The sequence below is a fragment of the Trachypithecus francoisi genome, unplaced genomic scaffold (assembly GCF_009764315.1).
Source record: "Trachypithecus francoisi isolate TF-2019V2 unplaced genomic scaffold, Tfra_2.0 Lachesis_group11, whole genome shotgun sequence".
NCBI lineage: Eukaryota > Metazoa > Chordata > Mammalia > Primates > Cercopithecidae > Trachypithecus > Trachypithecus francoisi.
The window spans coordinates 110,666,652-110,691,011 of NW_022681456.1; the positions used below are offsets into that span (position 1 = coordinate 110,666,652).

At 35.6% G+C, this 24,360-nt stretch overlaps 1 protein-coding gene across 1 annotated transcript in view; it reads right to left on the reverse strand.

Moving 5' to 3' along the window:
* Positions 1-24,360, reverse strand: part of PDE3A (phosphodiesterase 3A) — a 323,428-nt gene that overhangs the window by 25,607 nt on the left and 273,461 nt on the right. Inside the window, exons 6-15 of the mRNA XM_033222717.1 lie at positions 24,021-24,240; positions 20,361-20,446; positions 19,099-19,253; positions 16,913-17,050; positions 14,154-14,265; positions 7,567-7,680; positions 6,989-7,188; positions 5,027-5,230; positions 3,318-3,473; positions 862-1,120 (exon numbers count right to left, since the gene is read on the reverse strand). Of these exons, the coding sequence (XP_033078608.1) occupies positions 862-1,120; positions 3,318-3,473; positions 5,027-5,230; positions 6,989-7,188; positions 7,567-7,680; positions 14,154-14,265; positions 16,913-17,050; positions 19,099-19,253; positions 20,361-20,446; positions 24,021-24,240 (1,644 nt within the window). The remainder of the gene's footprint in view (positions 1-861; positions 1,121-3,317; positions 3,474-5,026; positions 5,231-6,988; positions 7,189-7,566; positions 7,681-14,153; positions 14,266-16,912; positions 17,051-19,098; positions 19,254-20,360; positions 20,447-24,020; positions 24,241-24,360) is intronic.

Sequence of the window (24,360 nt, forward strand, 5' to 3'; positions counted from 1 at the left end):
ATCCCACTAGAATATACTTCTATAAGGGCAAGGATTTTTTTTTTTTTTGTCTTTTTTCCCCACAGCTCTATCTCTAGTACCTAGGATGCCTGACACAGAGCAGGTGCTCAATAAATGTCTGTTGAATGAACAAATGAATACTACCACCTATCTCTTCACATGGAGTTCCTCTAACCAAGCCAATAAAAACCTATGATTGGTCTTCACGGTAACTGAAACTCTTTCACTTTTAAATCACTAAGACAACCTGAAGCGGCCGGGCGTGGAGGCTCACGCTTGTAATCCCTATACTTTGGGAGGTCAAGGCTGGTGGATCACAAGGTCAGGAGATCGAGACTATTGGGCTAACATAGTGAAACCTTGTCTCTACTAAGAATACAAAAAAAAAAACAAAAAAATAGCCGGGTGTAGTGTCGGACACCTGTAGTCGCAGCTACTTGGGAGGCTGAGGCAGGAGAATGGCATGAACCCGGGAGGTGGAGCTTGCAGTGAGCTGAGATGGCGCCACTGCACTCCAGCCTGGGCAACAGAGCGAGACTCCATCTCAAAAAAAAAAAAACCGGAAAAAAAACCCAAAAAGCAGATACCCTGAAGAATAGGCTTCAAATCCTTTTTTTTTTTTTTTTAAACTTCATGATGAAGATATCTTTGTATCATCTTTGTATCATATGTATTATTATTATAGATTCCGTAGTCTGGAATTTCTATTGTTATGATATTAGGGAAGGGAGCTACCCGTAATCAAACTCGGCAAATGATGTGTAGACCTGGAGTATTGTATTTCATGAGAAGCATAACATTCATCTAAAGTAAGAAAGCAATCCCAAGGAAAACACATTAGAACTAGGTTTTAGAACTTACTTGGAGATTCATTATTTTCACAGGTTTCCTCTTCATTTGGTGCTGCTGCTTCTTCCTCCTCTTCTTCTGGGTCATCGGTATCTCCTGACTCATCACTGTCTTCCACCCATTTTCCTGGCATTAGTCCGGCTGAATCATAGGAGTTGCACAGAGGCCCCACAATGTGAGAGATGAAGGATTCCTGAAGGTTGGCCAGCTGAGGAGCAGAACGATCCATGAAGGGGCTTATGGGTAACCCAAGGCTGGCCTCTTCATCGCCCTGGAAATAAAATACAAGCGAAGTCAACATTCACCTGGTGTCTGAAATTTGTAAATATGCAAAACCCCAGACATTAATGCACAAATTTCTTTACTTGACTGCTAAAGGATCCTACCTCAATTGCTAAGATTCCTATAGAAACACTGTTGCTAATTAGTACTTTTGTGATCTTGAGGTTTTTGATTTTTATCAAGGAGAAATACAGAAAGTCTAAATTCTAATGTATAAGTAGATGATATTTTTATCACACAAGTCAGTGTTTCATATAATGCATTTATATGAAATGCAATGGTGAGGTTGGGCGTGGTGGCTCATGCCTGTAATCCCAGCACTTTGGGATTATACAAGGTCAGGAGTTCGAGACCAGCCTGGCCAACATGGTGAAACCCCATCTCTATTAAAAATACAAAAAATTAGCGGGGCATAGTGGCAGGCACCTGTAATCCCAGCTACTCGGGCGGGTGAGGCAGGAGAATCACTTGAATCCAGGAGGTGGAGGTTGCAGTGAACTGAGATCGTGCCATTGCACTCCAGAGTGACAGAGTGAGACTCTGTCTCAAAAAAAAAAAAAAAAAATGCAATAGTGAGAACAATTATTTAAAAAAATATATAAATGTGGACTATTTTCCTTTTTTGCTCTGACTTCCAGAAAGCTTTAAAGAATTTATTGCCCAATTCAAGGGGTTACCTTATCCCAGATTTTGTTTGAATTTTTAATGTACCTCCTGTGATTGCGTGGTTTCTGATATTCTTATTTATCTATATGTTTAATAATATTACTGTACAAATGTTTTATTTTGAAGTGCTTCAAATGTTTCTGAGGAAAACAGGGAGATTTTTAGCCAGCAGTTATCTAGTAAAATTAAAAATATCTCAAAATATCAGCAACAATTACGCCTAAGAAGTGGTATTATTATACATGAATTTTCCCTTTAATTTACATTTTTCTGCATTTCCATATTTCAGGAATGATTATGAATTAATCCCATTCTTAGGAAGGGCAATACATTATTTTTAAAAAACACAAACCTTTCATTCTATATATGAATCCTACCTATAGTAACCATAAAATTTCATTCTAATCTCTGTTTAAATATGTCCAATGACAGTCAATTTATTACCATTAGTAAGGTGTCTCAGCCTATTTTTGGACAGCTTTAGCAATATAAATTTCTTTCTGACATTGACCTGAACTCTACCTCCCAATAACTTCTATAGACTGGCATATTCATACCTTTTTTAGGGCAGTAGAGAGGGATCTAACTTTTTTTATGAATCAGATCCTGTGCTAAGTATGTTACATAATTTATCTTCTTTAATCTCCACAGCAATGTTATGATTAACCTATTTCTAAATTAGCATGTCACTCCTTTAAATATCTGAAGACAGTTATATTTCCCCAAGAGTAAATATCTTCATTTTTTTCACGTGCTTTTCTGTCACTTATTCCTGTCCTTTATGCATGCTCCTTCACCTCCACATTATTTTTAAGAGTGGTTCACAGGACCAAACAGGAAGGTTCAAGTGCATTCTGATTGGTGTAGGCTAATGTCAGAAGGATCAATCCCGGCTTATGTAATTGTGGTAGCTTTTTGAGTAGTCTGTTAACTCTCACATTATCATGTCAAATGAAATGCCTATTTCTTTTTAGCTTTTTCATATAATGCTGTTAATAATTTTTTTACAAAAGTGAAGTTAATCTAATATGCAGATACATTTGAACTACCATATACATATACATATAAACTATTCCATATATGTTTAAACTACCTTCTATGATAACAAATAATTTCTTTAGGAAAGTAAGTGAAATTAATGTGACATGCATATACATTTAAACTACCATATACATATAAGCTACTCCATATACATTTAAACTACCTTCTATGATAATAAATACATCTATAAAAGAGCAGTATTTCAAGGATCTTCTTAACGTCTGACTTCCACTATCTCAGTATCTTCTTCCCCCCAAATGCTTGCAAATAACTTTATCATAGAGTTCTACGATTATATTTGAGTCCAATTTTTACACATGTCACTTTTTATCTCTTGATCAAAATTGACCAGTGCATTTTCTGATAAAAATATGAATATTAAATAGAGTGATCATACTTTCATAGCTGTTAGAAGCTTTCAGCAATTCATGAGCAACCTGTAAGTATAGATTAAGCTATATCAAACAGTTGTCAGTTACCTGTTCATAAAATTCATTGACAATACCATCTGTCCACTGAAGATGGAGTTCTTTACATTTAGCTGGACCATTGATATCAGCCAACTTTATACACATTTGACAAACCAGTAGACGATCATTTTCATTGGTCCAATCTATTCCAACATCATCATTTACCTATTTGAGAGACAAAGTTAAACTATGTTTTGCTTTGATAAAAACAAAAGTTGAACAGAAAACAATAGAACATTTATTGTCTTCATATTATACAGGGATCATAATACCAAATAATTGGGAACCTCTAGCTACTTAAAAATGTTATTGGCCTGTGTAAATTAATGGTAAAAAAAAGTTCATGAAAAAGCAAAATAATGAATTATGGATAAAATAATAATAATGGGCGACAGGGTGAGTGTAGTCAAAAAAATTTAATTATACATTTTAAAATAACTAAAAGAATATAACTGGATTGCTTGTAACACAATGGATAAATATTTGAGGTGACAGATACCCCATTTACTCTGTTGTGATTATTATACATTATATGAATTTATTAATGTAACCCATAAATATATACACCTACTATGTACCTACAAAAATGAAAATTTTAAAAATCATTAATTATTGAATTAGCAACAAATGCTTTTTAAAACTGGCATATATAATAAAAAAAATTTCTTTTTTTGAGACAGAGTCTTGCTCTGTCTTTCAGGCTGGAGTGTCGTGGTGCAGTCTTGGCTCACTGCAACCTCCACCTCCCAGGTTCAAGCAATCTTCCTGCCTCAGCCCCCCAAGTAGGTAGGACTACAGGTGTGCACCACCATCCCTGGCCAATTTTTGTACTTTCAGTAGGGATGGTGTTTCGCCATATTAGCCAGACTGGTCTCGAACTCCTGGCCTCAAGTGATCCACCCACCTTGGCCTCCCAAAGTGTTGAGATGACAGGCGTGAGCCATTGCGCTTGGCCTTATTATCAATGACTACTAAAATCATATAGTTACAGTTCATAAAAAATTGTCATAACTTAATATTTGGGCATTTACTTTTGAGGTATAAAATTGTGCTTCAAGATTTTGATCTGTACTGTTGCCAGATAGTTTATATAAATATACCATAGAGATGAGAACAAATTAAATCAATCAAAAACCACAATGACAGAATGTGTTATTTCTCTGTGGTACAAAGCATAATCCATAGAGACAGCATCTCAGCTTCTTGGGCATCTAGATTCAGATCAACACCTATATGTCTGCTTCTGGTTAAACATTTTATTGTATTCCATTTTCACATTTGACATATGAGAGTTGATAGTAACATGTTTTGTTCAACAGTTTACTTCCACGATATCTTTCAATGTGTCTATAAAATGAAGACTGGTGTGGCCAGGCATAGTGCCTCACGCCTGTAATCCCAGCACTTTGGGAGGCCAAGGCAGGCAGATCACGAGGTCAGGAGTTTGAGACCAGCCTGGCCAACATGGTGGAATTCCATCTCCACTGAAAAAAAAAAAAAAAAAAAAAAATACAAAAATTAGCCAGGTGTGGTGGCATGAGCCTGTAATCCCAGCAACTTGGCAGGCTGAGGCAGGAGAATCGCTTGAACCCAGGAGGCAGAGGTTGCAGCGAGCCAAGTTTGTGCCACTGCACTCCAGCCCGGGCAACAGAGCAAGACTCTGTCTCAAAAAAAAAAAAAAAAAAAAAAAAAAAGAAGACTGGTACAGCTCTATTTACCTTGCCATTAAATTTGGCTACGAAGTCAAAGTGTTTCTTCAGGTCAGTGGCCAAAATTGCTTCAATGACAAGGAAACGGAAATGCTTAAATTCCACATGGTCAAGGTTAACTAAGAAGTTATACTCTGGCCGGGACATGAAAAGATTCCATGCAGCAGCTGCGTGATGATTCTCCAAAACGGAACGATCGTTATATAGCACCGCCTAGGAAAATAAGAGAGTTAAGAATTTAACTTTTTAAGAAAAAAAAATCACAACAATCCTGAGAATATGCAATGCTTTTGAAATTGCTTTTTATTCATACAACAAAGAAATGTAATCACATGACTCCTGCTTATTAAGAATCACTTATTACTGTACAATGACTCTATTATTTTTCTTGATTAAATGTACCTTTTTAGTAAGATAAATTCCTTTCCTTGAAAACTTAGTCCAAACTCTTGTGAGGAGGCACTAGCGTATTTTAATAGATATTTTTTTAAAGATTTTTTTTCTTTAGATTTCTTTGTAGGGTACAGGAATTTAAACATAAAAAATATATACAAATAGAAAAGAAAGAGGAGGGAGGAAGAAAATAATTATATTTACATATGCATGTAAATATATATATATATGATATATAATTATACCAATGCTACAATACCTCAAGAGGTAACTAGGCTACTTTCTATATCTGGCATAAGCATTACCTCCTCTTAAATACATATAGCTATTAAAGATGAATGGAATCCCCAAAATGCTTATGATTTAAAACATTCTCACTCCACTCCACAGGAAATATCACCTTTTATCAAGTATTTGAAGACATAAAATGGCATTTACTTGTTTGAAATTCTCTAATAATGCAGAGAGAAGTTTTATTAGATAATTTTTTTTTAAAGGAAAGCTGCCTACAAAATGCCTGAACACTAGGGTGCAAGATGGCCTATGGAGAAATAAAAAGACATAGGATACAAAGAAGACACTAAGCACTGAATATCAACATAGAGGTACATAAAAATGTAGATGTGTAAAAAAATCTGAACGGCAAATTATCCTGGCCAGTGGATTTTTGTCTATATTTAGAAAAAATAATTTTGGTGTATGAAAGACAAGTGGAAAGAAGGTAGACAGTCAAGAAAAAAATTACCAGATAAGTTTTATTGTATATAGATTCAAGAAAAACTATGGAACAGTCCATAAGCTCAGCTATGGAAATGGATAGCAGTGGAATAGAACATAAGAGGCAAAGAAGAAAACAGAAAAGTCAATATCGAATGAAACTGGTCTCTAGATCTTGTGGAAGAAGAGAGGATCTCAGAATGTTTAGTAACTTGGGTTCAGCTAATTAAATAAATTAGGGGCTAAATTTGATTGTATAAATGGGTATGTCTAGATACTTAGTGATAATTTTTTTTACTTAGATGGAACTATACACCAAGATGAACTTTAAATTTATTCACTGTTTTTGGAATCTATGTTTAGGCAAAAAAAAAAAAAAAAAAAAAATTCCTCCAATGAAATAAATTGATGTTAAAATCCTACCAACCTATAGATACGTCATAAGAATCATAATCATTATAATGAATATATTTCAAAGGAATGGTATTTATATACGAAGAAACCTTACATTCTTAAAAGTCCAAGAAATACTTGGTTCTCTAATCTTTTCAGAAAGGGGATTTTGTATAGGTTGCCTTTTGTTTGTTGAAGAGGTCCGTTAACATGAATTCAAGTAGGTTTTCTTCCTAGGAAGAAAACTGAGAAATGATTCCCACAGATAATAAAGTTGTATACCTGCTATTAGAATCTTGGAAGAATCCATGGTTTCTTTTCAGAATTAGCATGGTCTCTGAGAATTTTAACATGAGACTATATATAGTTCAGCTTATATTAACTTGGGGCCAATTGTAAATCATACTCAACTTCACTTTCTTGAGAAATCTTTAAATTAGTTCTCCCAACCAAAATCTAAAGATTTACCTGAGGAGCACTAGTTGCAACCAGGAAAGCATTAGTCCTTCCTGGGTGATCATAATCATGCATGGCTGCAGCCACATACAGCGCCATCAACTCTAAGGCAGGGATATTCCCAGACAGACATCCGTATTTATCATCTGTCACATTATACGTTTTTGAGAATACATATCCCATATGTCCATGTGTAAATCCACTGTCAGAATCTGAGAAGAGAAAATGAGAGTCAAGGTCAGGAGATCAAGACCATCCTGGCTAACACGGTGAAACCCCGTCTCTACTAAAAATACAAAAACTAGCCGGGCGAGGTGGCGGGCGCCTGTAGTCCCAGCTACTCGGGAGGCTGAGGCAGGAGAATGGCGTAAACCCGGGAGGCGGAGCTTGCAGTGAGCTGAGATCTGGCCACTGCACTCCAGTCCGGGCGACAGAGCGAGACTCCGCCTCAAAAAAAAAAAAAAAAAAAAAAAAAAAATTTTTTTAAAAAGTATTAAACTGACATCATTTGTCTTGACTTCCTTTTTTTTGGAAAAAAACACCCTTGTTCCCATTTCTCATAAGTCAGTGCAGATTCACTTCATACATACCTGAATCACTGGTTGAACCATGGTCACTAATCACAGTTGAGAGGCCTGGAATAGGCTGTGTAGTAAGATACCAAACAGCATGTAAAACATCAGTGGCATGGATTCTGTTATGATCTGTAACCAGTGAATAGGAACAGTCATCAATTTACGAACTTTGGGGTCCAAGAACTAAGAGTGCCATCTACTGGATAAACAGTTTAGTTCTAACATTTTACTATTTCCATGAAAGTCGGCCAAACTTTCTAGGACAAATATTCTTTGATTACTCTTCCGTAACTTTATAACATCCATAGTAACAAGAAAAAAAACAACAACCCTACTTGTAACATTTATTATGCGTGCAGGTATCTGAAGTAGAAAACTCTGTGTCAATAGTTGACTAGAAACTAAGTATACAGGAAACACACTGTGTGAAACAGTGCAATGTTTACTCTGGTACTTATTTTCATGCTCCTGCATAAAACTATGCAGAGAACAAGAATAAATGTAATAGCTATGACATACTTCAACTAAATCAGACAGAATAGTTCATCTCTGATCAACGGTACTCAAAAATAATCTGGGAATAGAACATAATACCATTTCTCTGTATCGATCTTAAAGCACTGCAGTAAAATATCTTTTATATGTAGATTTCATCCACAAGCAAAATTCAAAGCCACAATCAATTATATTCTCTGATCTAGACATTCTAATTTCAGAATAAAGTTCTAAGAAATATCTAAAAAGAAAAAGAAAAGCCTCTTTGTATAGTAATGTAGGAAGCTAAGCCATTTAGAAGAGTTAAAACCTACAGGAAAACCAGATTCACTAGTCATAATGTCATAAGGGAAGGGGGTCGTACTCCACATGTGCAGTTCAACTTCTTTCAAACCATAACCACATGCCCAGTGTGCTCTTGGCTCACCTCCCTTTTCTGTGCAATTCTTCCAAGTTTTCTGTTTGTTTATCAGACCCCTTATAATACTTCACTGATTAGTATGCTTTATTCTAAATATACTAACTTCACTTATTGTATTTCTGCAAAACAACCATGATACTGTTTCCTTCTCTAGTATAAGAGATTACATTTCTGCATAATACTTAACATAAGGAGAAGAGAGAAACAGGAGAGAACTAGAATGACAAGGAGAATATGAGAGAAACACCTATTCCCTAGTCAGAGAAGAAAGAGGAAACCTATGGTCAATGTGGCAATTGTAGCACCCGGGTAGGTATTAAATTTCTGGCAGCCATTAGGAATCAGTCTTTAAGTGACAATATGCAGCTAAATGTTAGGTAAACACCCTAGAAATTCAGTGGAGAGGCCTGGATGTGGGTTTGAAAAGATCTCATCAGAAGAGCTTAAAGAAACTCAACTCCAGCCGGGTACAGTGGCTCATGCCTGTAATTCCAGTACTTTGGGAGGCCGAGGTAGGTGAATCATTTGAAGTCAGGAATTCAAGTTCAGCTTGGCCAACATGGTGAAACCCCGTCTCTACTAAAAATACAAAAATTAGCCGAGCATGGTGGCAGGCACCTGTAATCCCAGCTACTTAGGAGGCTAAGGCAGGAGAATTGCTTGAACCTGGGAGGTGGAGGTTGCAGTGAGCTGAGACTGCACCACTGCACTCCAGCCTGGGTGAAAGAGTAAAACTGTCTCAAAAAAATAAAAGAAGAAGAAGAAGGAGAAGGAGAAGGAGAAGAAGAAAGAAACTCAAATCCTAGTCTTCTGAGGAGAAAATAGCAAAACTTGTATATCTGTGTCAATCATAAATATGAATATCAATATTATATGATAATTGAAAAAACAATTTTATTAAGATTGGCATCTATATCCCTGAGTATAGACCATCTCAAGTGATACAAGCCCATTACATTTACAAATAATTCACAGGCAACACAATTACAATCATATTTTATGTCTGTACTTGGGCTATTTATGAATTGATCATACTAGAATTTTCTGGATTTGGGACAGGTATGGTTTTACCTCTGCTATAATATTTATTATTCATGCTAACTTGGGTGAGTTACTTAAAATCCACTTCCTTATCTTAAAAATAAGATATAGTAAAAAGTCTCATTTCTTTATCTTAAAAATATGAGAATAATATTGCCAGATTCATAGTACAATTGTGACAATTACAGAAGGAAATAGATTTTAAAGGGCCTGATACATGGTGAGTTTGTAATTTGTGTAAACATTATTCATGTAAAATAAATTGCTGCTGCAGAACAAGATAAAACTAGTATAGATCACCAGCTTTCTCCCAGAGTCAATGCTGGATTTGTAAGAATAAAATAAAGTATCTTCTACCTCCAGCGGTAGAAGATAGTAATGACCTGGTATGGTTGGAAAATGGCAGTCTGGGAGTAGGGTTCCACTTTTGGGATATATGTTGGAAGCTGGCTTCTTAGTTAAATTATCTTCTCCTGTTGCAAGTTGGGAAGATTACTATATGCCAGTAGTTAATATTATTATTGCAAGTCAGAGAAACCTGTGCATGAACATAGCGGTACAGAGGTGGATGGGGGGCAGTTTCATAGTGTTGGCAGAGCCTGTTTGGGGTAAGGAATCAATAATATCTATTCCAGGTGAACTCGCAGCTTTTGAGCTCTAATCCTCCCTGCCCTGTCCCCCACCCCAAGGTCCAGGCCCAGAAAACTTTATAGGTAGTGCTTTTTTTTAAAAAAAAAAAAACAAACTTTCAACAAGCAATCAATCCTAAGTAAATAATCTAGTGCTGAAAATATAAGCAGAAAAGCTGCCAAACTCATTTTATGAGACTGGTACAATCTCGATTTAAAAACTAGGTAAAGACAGTATATATATTTAAAAAGGTTCCTTTTGCTTTCGAGTACAGGTTTAAAAGTACTAAATAAAAAAAATTCGCTAACCAAATCTACCTGCTTATTTAAATATACACATCTAGTTATATGTGTGTATGTGTAGGAGAATAACACCATCATCAATCACTTAGATTGAAGAATAGAAAACCATCTGTCCTGTTAGCAGTCAATAACATATTTATTAATCAAATATTCACTTAGCATGTACTCGGTATTACGCCAAGTGCTGGCATCTCCATTGTTCTTGTCATTAATTCTCTGGTAACCCAACCCAGGAGCAAAGACACCCAGGAAAGAAGCTAGCAAGATCAATGTAAGTTACTGACAGGTTTCTATGTGATACATAAAAATGCTAAAAGATGACTCTTCTTGTTCTGGCCAGGGTAGGCAACTGAGAAGGATAAGAAATGTTATCAGAGCTATCCTGTTATCAGAGTTATCAGAGCTATTTTATCCTTAATATCATCATACCTCTTCCTTCATCTCTGCATTTTGGGCAAGCCTTCTCGATGATGCCTTCACTCACGTGGCAACCCCCTCGCCCTCTTTAATAACATATACACGTACACGCATACACTAGCACATGGTACACCCTACCTCTTTCCCAGAGTCCGCCCATCTCCCTCTTCCGTCTTGATACACTTGGTTTCTCAACTTTCTCCTTTTCCCTCAAGCACAGAGTTGAAGTGAGCTGGTGTGGAGGGTTGGAGTTGTATGTAAATTCACAGATTTTAAGATCCAAATTTATATATTTTTTATTTAAAATTTCGTCTATGCTCCTATGCACCATAGGGTAAGCGGAAGTAGTAAAGAATAGAGGTAACACTTCAAATATTTTGTTTTCTCTTGGAATATAGTTAATACTCTGGTAGTTCTGCCCCTCTAGCATGTACCATATCACTTCAATATCTAGCTTTAAAATCAGTGGGCACATCATGTACAGCTTAATTGAACTGAACTAAATATGGGTTGAGCAGGACTATTCTCATTGCTGCCATGAAATAGCTACATGATCACAGGTACTTCTGAGGCATTCTCCCCATTGCTCAAACTTAAATCAGAATGAGAGGTGTTAGGGAGAATATACTTTAGAGAAGAAACTCTTTGAAAATAAAAAAACTACCATCAAAAATAACTGGATTGATGAGTGAATACGAATGGATTTTTGTTTAATAAGCAAAACGCCCAATTGAAAGGGACTATGAATGACACCAAACATTATTTATCTCCTTATGCAATTGGGTATTGATCACACATTAATTTATCCTAAGTTTGATTGAACAAATATATTTTGATCACATTTATATTATTGAGTTGACCGTATTTCTTGTCTTTCTGTTGCTACTAACAAGAAATTTCTTTATTTAACTCTCTGTTTAAATCTAGATTCTTCAATTTTTGTCAGGATTCTAATTACAAATTTAAAAGCTTTCCTACTTACCCTCTTCTCTTGAAAACTGTTAAAGGTACACTTAGAACTATAATAAGAAATTTAGTTTCTAATATTAGCACACATTATCATATTAAAGTTAATCCAATCCCATTTTAACTTTGGTTCCTCTTATGCTTCTTTTCAACTAAGGATTTATTTAGATAGAACCATTAGAAATATAGTCCAAAGTAAATATTAAAATAAGTAGGTACACAGCAAATTTTTGTACGTGCTAATTATAACTAATAAGTGAAGCTTTTAATAAATATTCATATTAATTTACAGTCTCAGCCCATATTAAACATTATTAGTTAAAAGTGATCACAAATGAAGCTAGAGCTTTCCTATGAAAAGATGTAAATAAATTCCCTTTATGGAGAGTATCCGGGACTTCTAATAGAACAAGCAGGTTTATTATAACAAGTTCTTTTCACCTGGAATAAAGAACCCACTCTTTCAGGGAAAAAAATATCTATTTACTTGTAACATATAAAAATGTAATAAGAAAATATAAAAGTGAATAATAAATCTTAGAATCTGAAAACTTATTTTTGTACTTAAACACTTGCCATCTTTCAATTATGATTTAATGACATACTACCTGTGAAAAAGTTGGTAGTTTTTATGTCTATGAAGTTTAGTATTAATTTGAACTCAGTGGAACTTTGCTATGGCTAATCATATCATTAAAATACATTTGAAAATATAACATGAATTTGGAAATTCAATCTAGTGATTAGCTGTTTAGTGTTTTTAGTGGCTTCCTTTCTAGAAAAGTTTATTTATATAACTCCTTAACCTTTGAGGAATTGTGAACACTTAGGTCAATCACTGGCATCCAACCAGGGTGGGCCCTGGGAAAATTGTATTGCGAAAGCAAGGCTTATCTTGAGATCCTTTCCAGCTACCTCTTTTGTCATATTTCTCTTCCAACTTCCATGGATTTGACAGCCAGATGTTCCCAGGGGCCCTGGTACTGTTCGGCTTCTCTTTGCCTTACTCCAACTGCCTTACTCTGACTGTATTTTGGTCCCATATTCTTCAGAAAATCTCATTGGTAGATTCAGTTCTTCATTCTTTTTTTCTATGATACACTATCTGCTGTGCATATTCATTCCAATGTAGCATGTGGATGGGATTTTGAAAACAATATACTCATAGTAAATCCCTAGGTTAATGTGATACCCCTTCCTGGAAATACTTGTGCTTTATCAGTATTAATTATGTTTTTAATGTAACTTCAGCTCTTCACAATTATGAAAAAGTTACAGAACTCTGAAGTCGGAGGTGCATAAAAGCAAATATAAAAGCTTTTAAAACTTTTAAGCTTAAAAGTTTTAAACTTTAAAAGTTTTAAAAGCTTAAAAACTAAAATATAATTTAAATAACATATTTCCAAGACATGCTCCAATCAACATATTATGTTTGATTACTTTCCTTTCTATATATTTATTTCCTTAATGTGTTACATGGTTTTTGAACATCTCCACAGTTTCCCTGTTTGGACCTTTAGATATTGTCTCCCAAACCATATATTTTGTAGCACTGTAGGACCATTTTACTTATGTGTTGTGATTGATGATTCCTGAAATGCTACATAATGAAAATTTAACATCTACTCTGTGTTCCAATTTCTTATTATTATAAATGGGAAACTTATTCCTGCAAGACTCAAAGCTTGAATTCTTGATTGTGTGTTTCCCTTGGGTCTTCTCATTTACCTGATTTTTAAAAATGTTTCTCATCATTTTTCCATAACCACTTCCAGATGTCTTTTCTATTTTATTCATCAGACCATCATCCTCCTGTCCCTCTAAACACCAGCCAACTTTATCTTATGTGGAGAAAACATATATAGTGACTTAACTCTTCAGATGCCACAACAAAAGTTGAATTCACCCAATAAAAGGGATGGGTTAGTAAATGAGCAATACATTTAGTATTTATTTATTTCCAAAAAATAACCACATTAAAGTGGACTTATGTTGGACTTCCTGTGTGCCAGGCACTAAAATAGCCTCTTTAAAATGATAATCTTATTTGATCCTAACAATCATATGAAGCAGGTGTTATAATCCTCATTTTATGGACTAAGAAATTTGGCACATAGAGCTTAAGTAAACCCTAGGGTCTCATACAGCTGAAAAATAAAGGAGCCAGGATTATAACACAGGTGATATCCCGTAATCACCATATGATGTCTCCATATTGAGTATCTACCATATGTAATTCTGTGCTACCTGCTAATGATTCACTATCCCATTTACCCACAGCAAATCTGACATATTTTAAAAGTATTATTTCACAAATCACGCATACTTACAAGGAATATCCCTGTATCCAATCTCCAAAGCATGAAAATAATTCATAAATTCCCTAATTGGAATTTTAAAAGCTTCAAAGAGGCCCATGTCTTCAAAAAGTCTGTAAGATACCTATAAAAAAAAAAAAAAGACAAAGCCTTATGAAACATGAAACATCTCTATGTGTATGTCAGACATAAAGAGAACGATGGTGAAACTAGGTAAATATTGGTAACTGAAAACACTATATGCCTTTCCAAAATCTGAAGGATGTCCTTTTAAATTGGTTAAAATGATAATTATCAAAAGGCACTGAATATTGTATATTGTATATTGAAACTAAGGACTTATTTCCATTGTACATGTCTCTTTAAAAATCTTTTGAAATTAGACTTTTTCCATTTAGTCTCAGCCAAAAGGTGATGTATTGGAATTTTCACATTAAATCATTTCAATTGTCCTAAAGTTTTACTATGGCAAAAATATATGCATATTTTCCATAACCAAAATTTCATAATTTTTGTTCTTGTAAACTCAAAAGAAAACATCTCAAAAAGTTCTACTGAGCAAGTCATCTGAAGCTGCATTAGTTCAAAGTTTAATGTCTGGGAAATTGGGAAAGTAAACAGTGACTAATAAGGATCATATATCAATATATTACTCTGTTTTTGGAACACGATTGGAACAAAAGATACATTATTGAATTTTGCATGAATCTAATTGTTAATTATCCTTAATCTTTTTATTGTCTACTGGTATCCAGGACTCTTAGAAAACACTGTGTGGCAATTTTGGTCAAGTTGTTTTCTCCCATTCCCAGCTCACAGAACTTCAAGGGAGTGGCTGGTACCTGTAATGAAATTCTGTACGCTGTCATTTGTGCTGTAAAACCGACTGTTATCATAACCACTTTTCTACTAGGTCCGAATTCTCATTTGGAGAACTTGAAGATACAGTAAGTCAAGGTGTTTTATGAAGATATGAGAAGCAATTGAAGGAATGTAAAAACCCTGGGCTTCTGATATGGATAAATCTACTTTGGAATCCTAGGTTGAATATTTACTAGATGACTTTAGAAGAGTAGCATATCCTCTTTTAAGCTTAGTTTCTTCTTCTATAAAATACATATTAAAAAAAAAAACCTGCACTACAGTTACTGTGAAGATTAAGTTTTTGAGAGTCTGTGAGATATACATCAAATATAAAATGAGATGAGATGTGTGTCTCTATACCAGGGAACATACTTCCTAGTACAAAATAAAATAAAATAAAATAAAATAAAATAAAATAAAATAAAATAGAGAAAATGCTTCTTGGCTCATTGCCACATCCTGTGGCCCTGTTACAGGCTTATTCGCAGGAAAGATCACTCCCTCAAAGTTGCAGTTTGCCATGGGTTTCAGAAAGAAGATACACGATCTTCCAGGGGGATCCCTAAGGTATGAGGCTAAGGTGAATTGGACAGAGCAACTACCCTTAAATCTGTCCTTAAGATCAGCTAGTGTGAGACATTGCTTAGCACCAAGAAGAAAGGAAGGGAAGAAGAACAGGACTCTCAACTCCTAGTAAAGTGCAAGGGCTGCCATTATATTCCTCAACATGGTGATGGAAGAATAGAGTCTAGCAGAGGCGAAATATTTTACAGACTTTGTAAGAATTTTTTGTCTCATATTCCATCAATAATGTTAGTGTACCCCTAGACTAGACAGCCATATGTACTTGTAGAATCAAACACTAGAAGAAACGCCTGCTATCTTTTCCCTTCAATCTTCACAGATTAGGATCCTCACCCCAAACGAAGTTCCGCATTGAGATATGTGTTGAGTGGTCCAAAGACAGCTCATCTCTGATGCACTGCGTAGAAATCAGCATTTCAGTGATTTCTCTTCTATTGTTTTGCAGAGAAGTGTTAGTGGCCCCAATAAATCTGGGTTGGGTCCTGAATTCTTACCTAAGTCTGATATTCACAAGTTTGATGGTCCTTACTATCTCTGCTGTGATACTTACTCAAATTTATAAGAACACACCTAAAACATGTGAAGATAAGCTGATACATATTATCGCACCATCCTCTTTATATAATTAAGGGTGTGTATTTCAATGGGTATTCCGTAGTACAGCAAATCCATCATTTTGTTTTGTGGTTTGAAACATTTTCAAATTCTTAATTTCTACTTGTTTTCTTTCTTCTTCAGCAAAACAAATAATTATTTACGTGAAAAGCCTTGAAAGTAGTCTAGCCTAAAGAAAACAATACTCAGAGGCTGGTTATGCAGCAACAGTATTATTCTATAACTCTATGTGATGTGTTTCTCAGAGCACTAAGAGGAAACACATTTTGGCACAATGTATTACCTTTGATAAGGTCTAAGTGCTGTAATATTCAAAAGTTTTTAAAAAGTCATTGAAAATAATTATAGACAATAAATTAGTATCTCTAAATAGGCAGTTTTCTTCTTTTAGGGGCTTGTGTCAGATTTTCTTTTGCTTAATTCTATGAATTCTAGATCATTTGTCCCTTGTCTATGTATCTCTATCCCCTCCTACTTTGTCTTTAAAAATATATCGTATTTTAATCGTAGAATATAACATCCGACTCACGTGAAGTTCCAGTTTCTTTTGTTAACCCACGACCAAGGAGTCTACAGAATGTTGTGTTCTAAAACTTCCGTTCTCCACACAACACCTATCCACAAGTGTCAAGAATTTACAGAGCTTTAAGCAACCAAGGAACTGTTTTTCCTATATTTAAATTAGTGTGAATGAATGCATTTCTTACCTGACTAAGAATACGGCCACATTTTCTTCCTATATTTTCCACTAAATCGAAAATCGGAAAATTCCAAGTATTTAGCTGCTCCATAATTGAGTCCAGGTTATCCATGACAAGAGGTTCGGGAGCAAGAATTGGTTTGTCCTGTAATGTTTAACGTTAAAATACTTAAACAGCATGCAGTTTTTCTACAGGGCAATCTGTGCTTTGCTAAATTCAGTAACAACGGTGGCTATCGGAAATAAATGACTCAAAACTCCAAGGTGAATAAGTGATTTTGCTTAAAAAAAGTCAAGATGAACGAGACAATGACCCCAAAGTAAGAAGGAAAGGAACTAAAGCTGTTTCAGATATAAATTTTGCACTATTAGGTGCTTGCCGATCACTGGTCCATATACCCTGCAGCAAAAACATGGATATTTCTTCTATAAGTTAGTATAACTACTTTGAGTCTACTGTAAGGTTCTTAAATAAAGTTTTAAAGACTTCAGAATATACTGTAATTGCATGTAAATTTATGTCTCTTCATAGTTATGTAAATTTTTTGGAGATGAGGGTTCCCTCCTTAAATTAAGCTCTCAAAAGAAATCCATGAGTAGGAGGACTTGATCATTCCTACTATTATTATTAAGTTTATATTAATGCTTTAAAATGGACATAGGATTAATGTTGCCACATTTTTTTAGGGATTTTAATTTATTTCATGTGATCTACTGTTTCTTGAGAAACATGCACTACGTAAAAGTAAAGGTTTTTTATAATTGGTCCCAAATGAGGATGTTCTTAAAAGTACATTTGCCAAAAAAAAAAAAAAAAAAAAAGATAGATAATGAGGATAAGGAAACATATAAATTATTTTACCTCATGATCTATCCGACTTAGAAATACAAACAGTAAATACAGTAAAAGAAAAATGATAATAGCAGCCATTGATGATCACTTGAGAGTCAACAGTTTTCTACCCTTTGCCACCTCCCCACAATGAAGCTGACTCAGATGTATGCTTCCATCCTCCTTAAATGGATCTCTTCAAATACACAAAGTAAGTAATCATTAAAGGATATTTTAATAGGTGACTAGTGCCAATATATGCCTGACAATATTACAAGAAAAACAAATATTGGTTCATGTTCTAAGTCAAGGAGGTACTAGAGAAAACCAGCAGATGTCCTAAGTCAATGAATATCTACTTCCCTCCCTTCCTTCATCTTTCTTTTCTTTGTTTATAAAATATTGTTTTAAGGAATGAAATAATACATTTTCCTGTATATACTTTCTGATTGGGTTAAGAAATATCTGTAATCATTGTGTAACTGTAAATGCTTATGCTTTTAATCACCAGATAAGAGAACCATTAAGAGACCAATAATGCTTGGAAAGAGAAAAAATATACTGATAAATCAGGGAAGGGCTGTAATACATGTGTAATCCGGATGAAATACATCTGTAAATCTCATGTTTCAGAGATTAATTTTTTTTTTTTTTTTTTGAGATAGAGTGTCACTCTGTTGCTCCGGCTGGAGTACAGCGGCATGATTTCAGCTCCCTGCAACCTCCACCTCCTGGGTTCAAGTGATTCTCCTGCCTCAGCCTCCCATGCAGCTGGGATTACAGGCACCTGCCCCCATGCCTGGGTAATTTATTTATTTATTTACTTACTTTTTTTTATTTTTTTATTTTTTGAGACAGAGTCTCCTTCTATTGTTCAGGCTGGAGTGCAATGGCGTAATCTTGGTTCACTGCAACCTCCACCTCCCAGGTTCAAGTGATTCTACTGCCTCAGCCTCCTGAGTAGCTAGGATTACAGGCATGCGCCACCACGCCCAGCTAATTTCGGCATTTTTAGTAGAGACAGGATTTCACCATGTTGGTCAGGCTGGTCTTGAACTCCTGACCTTGTGATATGCCCACCTCGGCCTCCCAAAGTGCTGGGATTACAGGCACGAGCCACTGAGCCCGGCCATGCCTGGTTAATTTTTTTGTATTTTTATTACAGATGGGGATTCACCATGTTGGTCAGGCTGGTCTCGAACTCCTGACCCCGTGATGTGCCTGCCTCGTTCCCCCAAAGTGTTGGGATTACAGGTGTTAGCCACCATGCCTGGCCTCAGAGATTCATTTCTAAGCCAATATCTGTAACAGAAGCTGATCTCTCAAGTAAATGAGTGAGTTAAGTGATGATATGGGACTACCAGAAACATCATGGTCTCAGGAGCATAGGTGCTGCAAGCCGATGCTTTCCTCAGAGGCTCTCTCAGGCACTCTGTTTCATCTTCATTCTGTACAATGTCACTGCTGTCACTGTTGTTATTGGTTTCATAATCAGAGGTAACTTGAGCAGTGTCATCTACAATTAAAAGAGAACAACTTATTACGAGATCCACAATGGGGAAAGGGAGCTCATCTAAGCAAATTTTGCTAAGATGCATATGGTAAATATACTGTTTAGGGAAATAGGGCTTTCATGAGCTTACACTCCAAGAATATAGGATCATAGGGTAGAGAACATCACACATCTGTTAACAAAGTAAAACAGACGGAAATTATAATCTGTAATCTGCATGACATTCAATAATCCCTCAATAATATTTTTTAGATCAATAGTTCACAGGACTTTATGTTTCTTTTTTCTCTCTGTCTCTCCCTATACATTAAACCACTGAGTGACTATAACACTCTAGAATGGGCATGTGAGGTGGGAGAAATTGAGTTGACATACCCAGGAGTAAAGTGCTCTGTGGAGCACAGAGTGATGGCATATGCTTGGGAGCATGGGAAATCCTATGTATCCAATCTCATTTCTTAGAATCCTGCGGCTTCCTTCCTTATCTGTCCTTTTTCACTGTCGCCATTTCAGTCAGCAGTAAACTGTGCTAACTAAAAGACCAATCGGTAAATACCCAGAGTCTGAAGTCTATGCTCTCTGAGCTCCTATCACGTTTCTCATAGCTGAGTAAGGTGCCTGAGGGAAGTTGATTGAGTATTTGCTATGTTTTGCGAACCACTTAAAGTACTTCCAATGTCAGAAGTAGCAAGATAAAATAACATTTCTATACAGTTCTATATATTATATAAAATGACCTCTTGTGTTTTAGAAATATACACATGTATAAATGTATAAAAACATTTTGGAAAGCTTTGCACCCAAACTTTACCAATGATTAACTCCAGTGAGTAGGAGTACAGATGATTTTAATTTTCTCCCTTGTCCTTTTAAATCTGCAATTTAAAAAATCAGGCCAGGCACAGTGGCTCATGCCTGCAATCCTCGCACTTCAAGAGGCTGAGGCGAGAGGATCACTTGAGGCCAGGAGTTTGAGACCAATCTGGCCAGCATCATGAGACCATGTCTCCCGGCACCCCTCAAAAAATCAGAAATGTAGGTCACTGTTTTGATCAGGAAAACAAAAATAAGGCAGTTTCCATTTTGGGAAACAGAATCCAAAACAATTACCTGTTCTACTTGGTGTCCGAGTGGCTACCCCACTTCTCTCCAGGGGCTCATCAGCAGGATTCCCTTGGGAATATGGTCTGCCACAGCTAAAAAACATTGGAAAAGTCATAGGCACATACCATCTACGTCTACATTAAGATAAACAACAATAATCAAATATTTCTACCTTCTGCTTATTTGTTTTGTGAAAATAATCATTTTGTTTGATACATAAGTGTTGATATGCAGTGTACTACTTTCTTTTTTTGTGAGAGAGCAGTCACTACAAAGGATTAGAAAGTTCATTTGACTCTCAGTCTCCTCCTCCTTTATCTAGATCATATTTGAGGTGAAAGTGATAGTAAAAGTTTGTTAGATTATTTAGAGAATACTGGTATAGGCTGCGACCCACTTATAGTGGCCATTTTGCAGGTGTTGATCTATATTTGGACAAGGGTTATCTGTCACAATAAATACCTCTGTGCCTGCTTAAAAGCCTCATTATGGGCCAGGCTGCTTAAAGGTTCATTATGGGCTCACGCTTGTAATCCCAGCACTTTGGGAGGCCAAGGCAGTTGGACCACCTGAGGTCAGGAGTTCAAGACCAGCCTGGCCAACATGGTGAAATCCCGTCTCTATTAAAAATACAAAAATTGCCAGGTGGGGTGGTGGACTCGGTAATCCCAGTTACTCAGGGAGGTTGAGGCAGGAGAATCACTTGAACCTGGGAGATGGAGGCTGCAGTGAGTGGAGATTGCAGTACTGCACTCCAGCCTGGGTGACAGAGTGAGACTCCATCTCAAAAAAAAAAAAAAAAAAAAGAGCCTCATTGTTAGATTTATTTATTTGGGTTATGATATTTTCATGTCTAAACAGACCTTTAAGACAGGATAGGTTGAAATAAAATGATAGTATATGAATTTTATGTTTTGCTACAAAATAAAACATTGACTTCTTTTTTTCAGATTGATCAGTTACTTGTTAAGGCCCTACGGAAATGAACAAAAGAGGGGTGCATTTTGATGAAGAGTGAATGTATGACTGACTACAGAGGATGCTGGTTGAGAGAAACAGGCCCCAGAGGTACGCTAAACCACCAAGAAAACCGAAGTTAAGAGAGGTAAGCAATGCCCTCTACCAGAAGGTGTTGGAGGAATGAAGTTTGACTGTTTCAAAAATTAAACAGTAACCCCACAAATGGCCTGACTCAGGCCATAAACTGGCTCTTCCCTCTTCTATCTTGTTTAGAGACTTCATGATTAGATTTTGATTCTGCAGTTCGCTGCTGGGTTCTTTCTTTCTGACTAATATTACAAAGGGTCTCAGAGGATTTTCTTGTTTGTTATTTAACCACAGACTTCCCACTCTAAAATGAAAAAAGTAGTGATAGCTTATTGTTTAATATCTTAAAAAACTCATCATTTTTTTTTTCCTGAATTGCGCTTGTGTGTGCACTAAGAGAAGAGCATTTTCCAGGAAGACTGCATCTGCATACTAAGTAACTTTACTTTTCAACCCTTGAGTGTAAATAGAAAAACATTACCTGTAAAATATTTCTAATTATTAAATGTGTCAGTTTGGGTTAGAGAATAAAAATAAAATGATAGGACAAAAAGGAAAAAGAAAGGAGATGGAATTGGTAGGCTTACATTCTTAGACGAAGCTCAGAAGAAGTTGAGTTTATTAGCCTTAAAATTTTTCATTGCAAAGTAATACCTAAAAGGACCATTTAAATTAGTACTTCAAATATGCCAGCTCTCATGCCAGAAAAATAGCTTGTTGCATAGACATTACAGCAGCCAAGAGACTGGGATTCAATGCCAAACTCTTCAAGTTCAGCAGGGGAAACCACAACAATTAGTCGTGTGTTTCTGGAGCTCTCTGTGCCTACATGGGTGGCTGCCTTTAAGGCAATAATAAAACCTGGTTTGAATTACAGATTTATAAAGCCTAAACAAATAAAACACACACTACTGGATTTATAAACATTACTGAACAAGTAGACAGTGAAATCCTCTTGTTTTTCTCTGAAACCTTATATAAAAATCCCATTGCATTCTTCCTAAGAACACAAAAACAAACAAACAAACAACAACAACAACAAACACAAAAAACTACACTATGATGAAAAAAGCTATGTGAGTGGTAGAGCTTTTCTGAACATCTCTCTCCTTTCTTTAGGGGACTTATTTCCCCAAAGTCCGGAACCCACAGTGGGAGACTCTCCCTAAAAAGGCTGAACCCAGATGTCCTTGATGAAGATTACTCCACTAGGCTTCATCTTGGCTCAGGGTGCATACAATAAAACAACGTTTCCTAATTGTGTTCTGCCAAACGTTAGATCCGTGAGCAATTCTTGGGTGTTAACCCAAATAAATTGGTTCTGTGGTCAAATAAATTCAAAAAACACTAAATGAAACAACAAAAATAAATAAAGAGGGATTCTTTTAACAGAGCTTCTCAGAGCTTTTAATAAAGCCATGTGTGTTGTGAATTTCTAACAGGGAAGTATGATATATCTTCTGAATATTTTACTACAGAACTTGCTTTTCTGTGGAAAAGAGATGAGACTAATATCCCGCAGAAATTATTTTATTAAAGAAACTCATAGAAGGCAGCAGAATAACTTTTGAATAGTAGAATAACTTTGGCTCTGGGCGAACAAATGAAAATAATTTCTCATTTAAAAATGTCAGTAAAGAGAAAGGAGGTAAAAATAAAAATTATAAAGAACATTCATTTAATTTATAGAGCTTATGAGTAAAAATATGAAAATGAAAATTATAAGGCTTAATATAAGTTGCTATATCTTAAAGCTGAATATATTGAAAAAATCCGAGTCTGTGAAGTAATATTTGATACTAGAAAACCAACATGTTACTCATTTATTCAAATAGTTACCCTCATCAACCTCAGAAATGAAATACTATTTTATTCAAGGTACTCTCATAGTTAAAAACACTCAACTGTTTTTCTACTTAAAAAATACCATAATGCTTTAAGATCAATTATTCAAGGTATTAGTGAAGAACAATAAAAATACATTAACCAGTAAGAAGAGATAATTATTTCTTGTGACAACCTTGGCAAAATAATTACTCTAGCCATGCTAGGTCATTTTTTTCTTAACCTCTGTGATAGATAACACTTTGTAATTTTGTTTCAACATGATAGAATAGCACATACAATTGCTTAAATTGCATTCAGAAAACTATTTGAGTCCAGCCATGCTGTGCGATGTATTATTCACACATTTTTAAACTGTAAAAATGGGAAATGCAAACTGATGATTAAACATGGCTAATATCAATGTAACAAGTTCCCTGGAGAACAAGTACAAACATTCCAACAAAATGAAGCATTACAACGGACTATTTGATATCATTTTTTAGTTACAAATTTTCTATATTCACCATCAGGAAACAGGCAACATATACAGCTAACGATTTTGTATCCTCTCTAAAGATGAGCTGTATGAACTGCATGGATTCTAAAGTTTGTTAATAGAAAACTACTAAAACGTAAGTTTTTATTGTAGCCTACTCAACACAAATCACATTATCCTATACTTGGTTGTCAACTACTTTGGCAAACCTACCCCAAGCTGCGTGGGGTAGGTATTTCTAGGGAAAAACCATCATCAGTTTTATTATTAAACTTCAGTTCATAAAAAATCCTTACCTGCTACATATAACAGGTGGAGTCAGGATTTGAGGGGATAGGTCAGGGGCACTCTGAGTGTAAGTTAAGGCCCTGTGAGAACCTAGACTTTGTTTGCCAGTTGTGTCAGCAGATTCTGGAAACTGCACTGCAGAAATTTTGCTGACCAGGCTGCTGGCAGGAGTCCCTTGGAGAGGTGAGGAGCAGGGCGATGAAAGAGGTGAAATTTTAGCGAGGGCACCTGAGAAAGAATGAGAGTTAAGTAACTAAACAAATGTCTTTAAAATGCAAAATTGCAACTGTTGAACTTCACCTGGACTCTTACAAACTCAGTAACAACCACGTGCCTGCTCAGGTCACT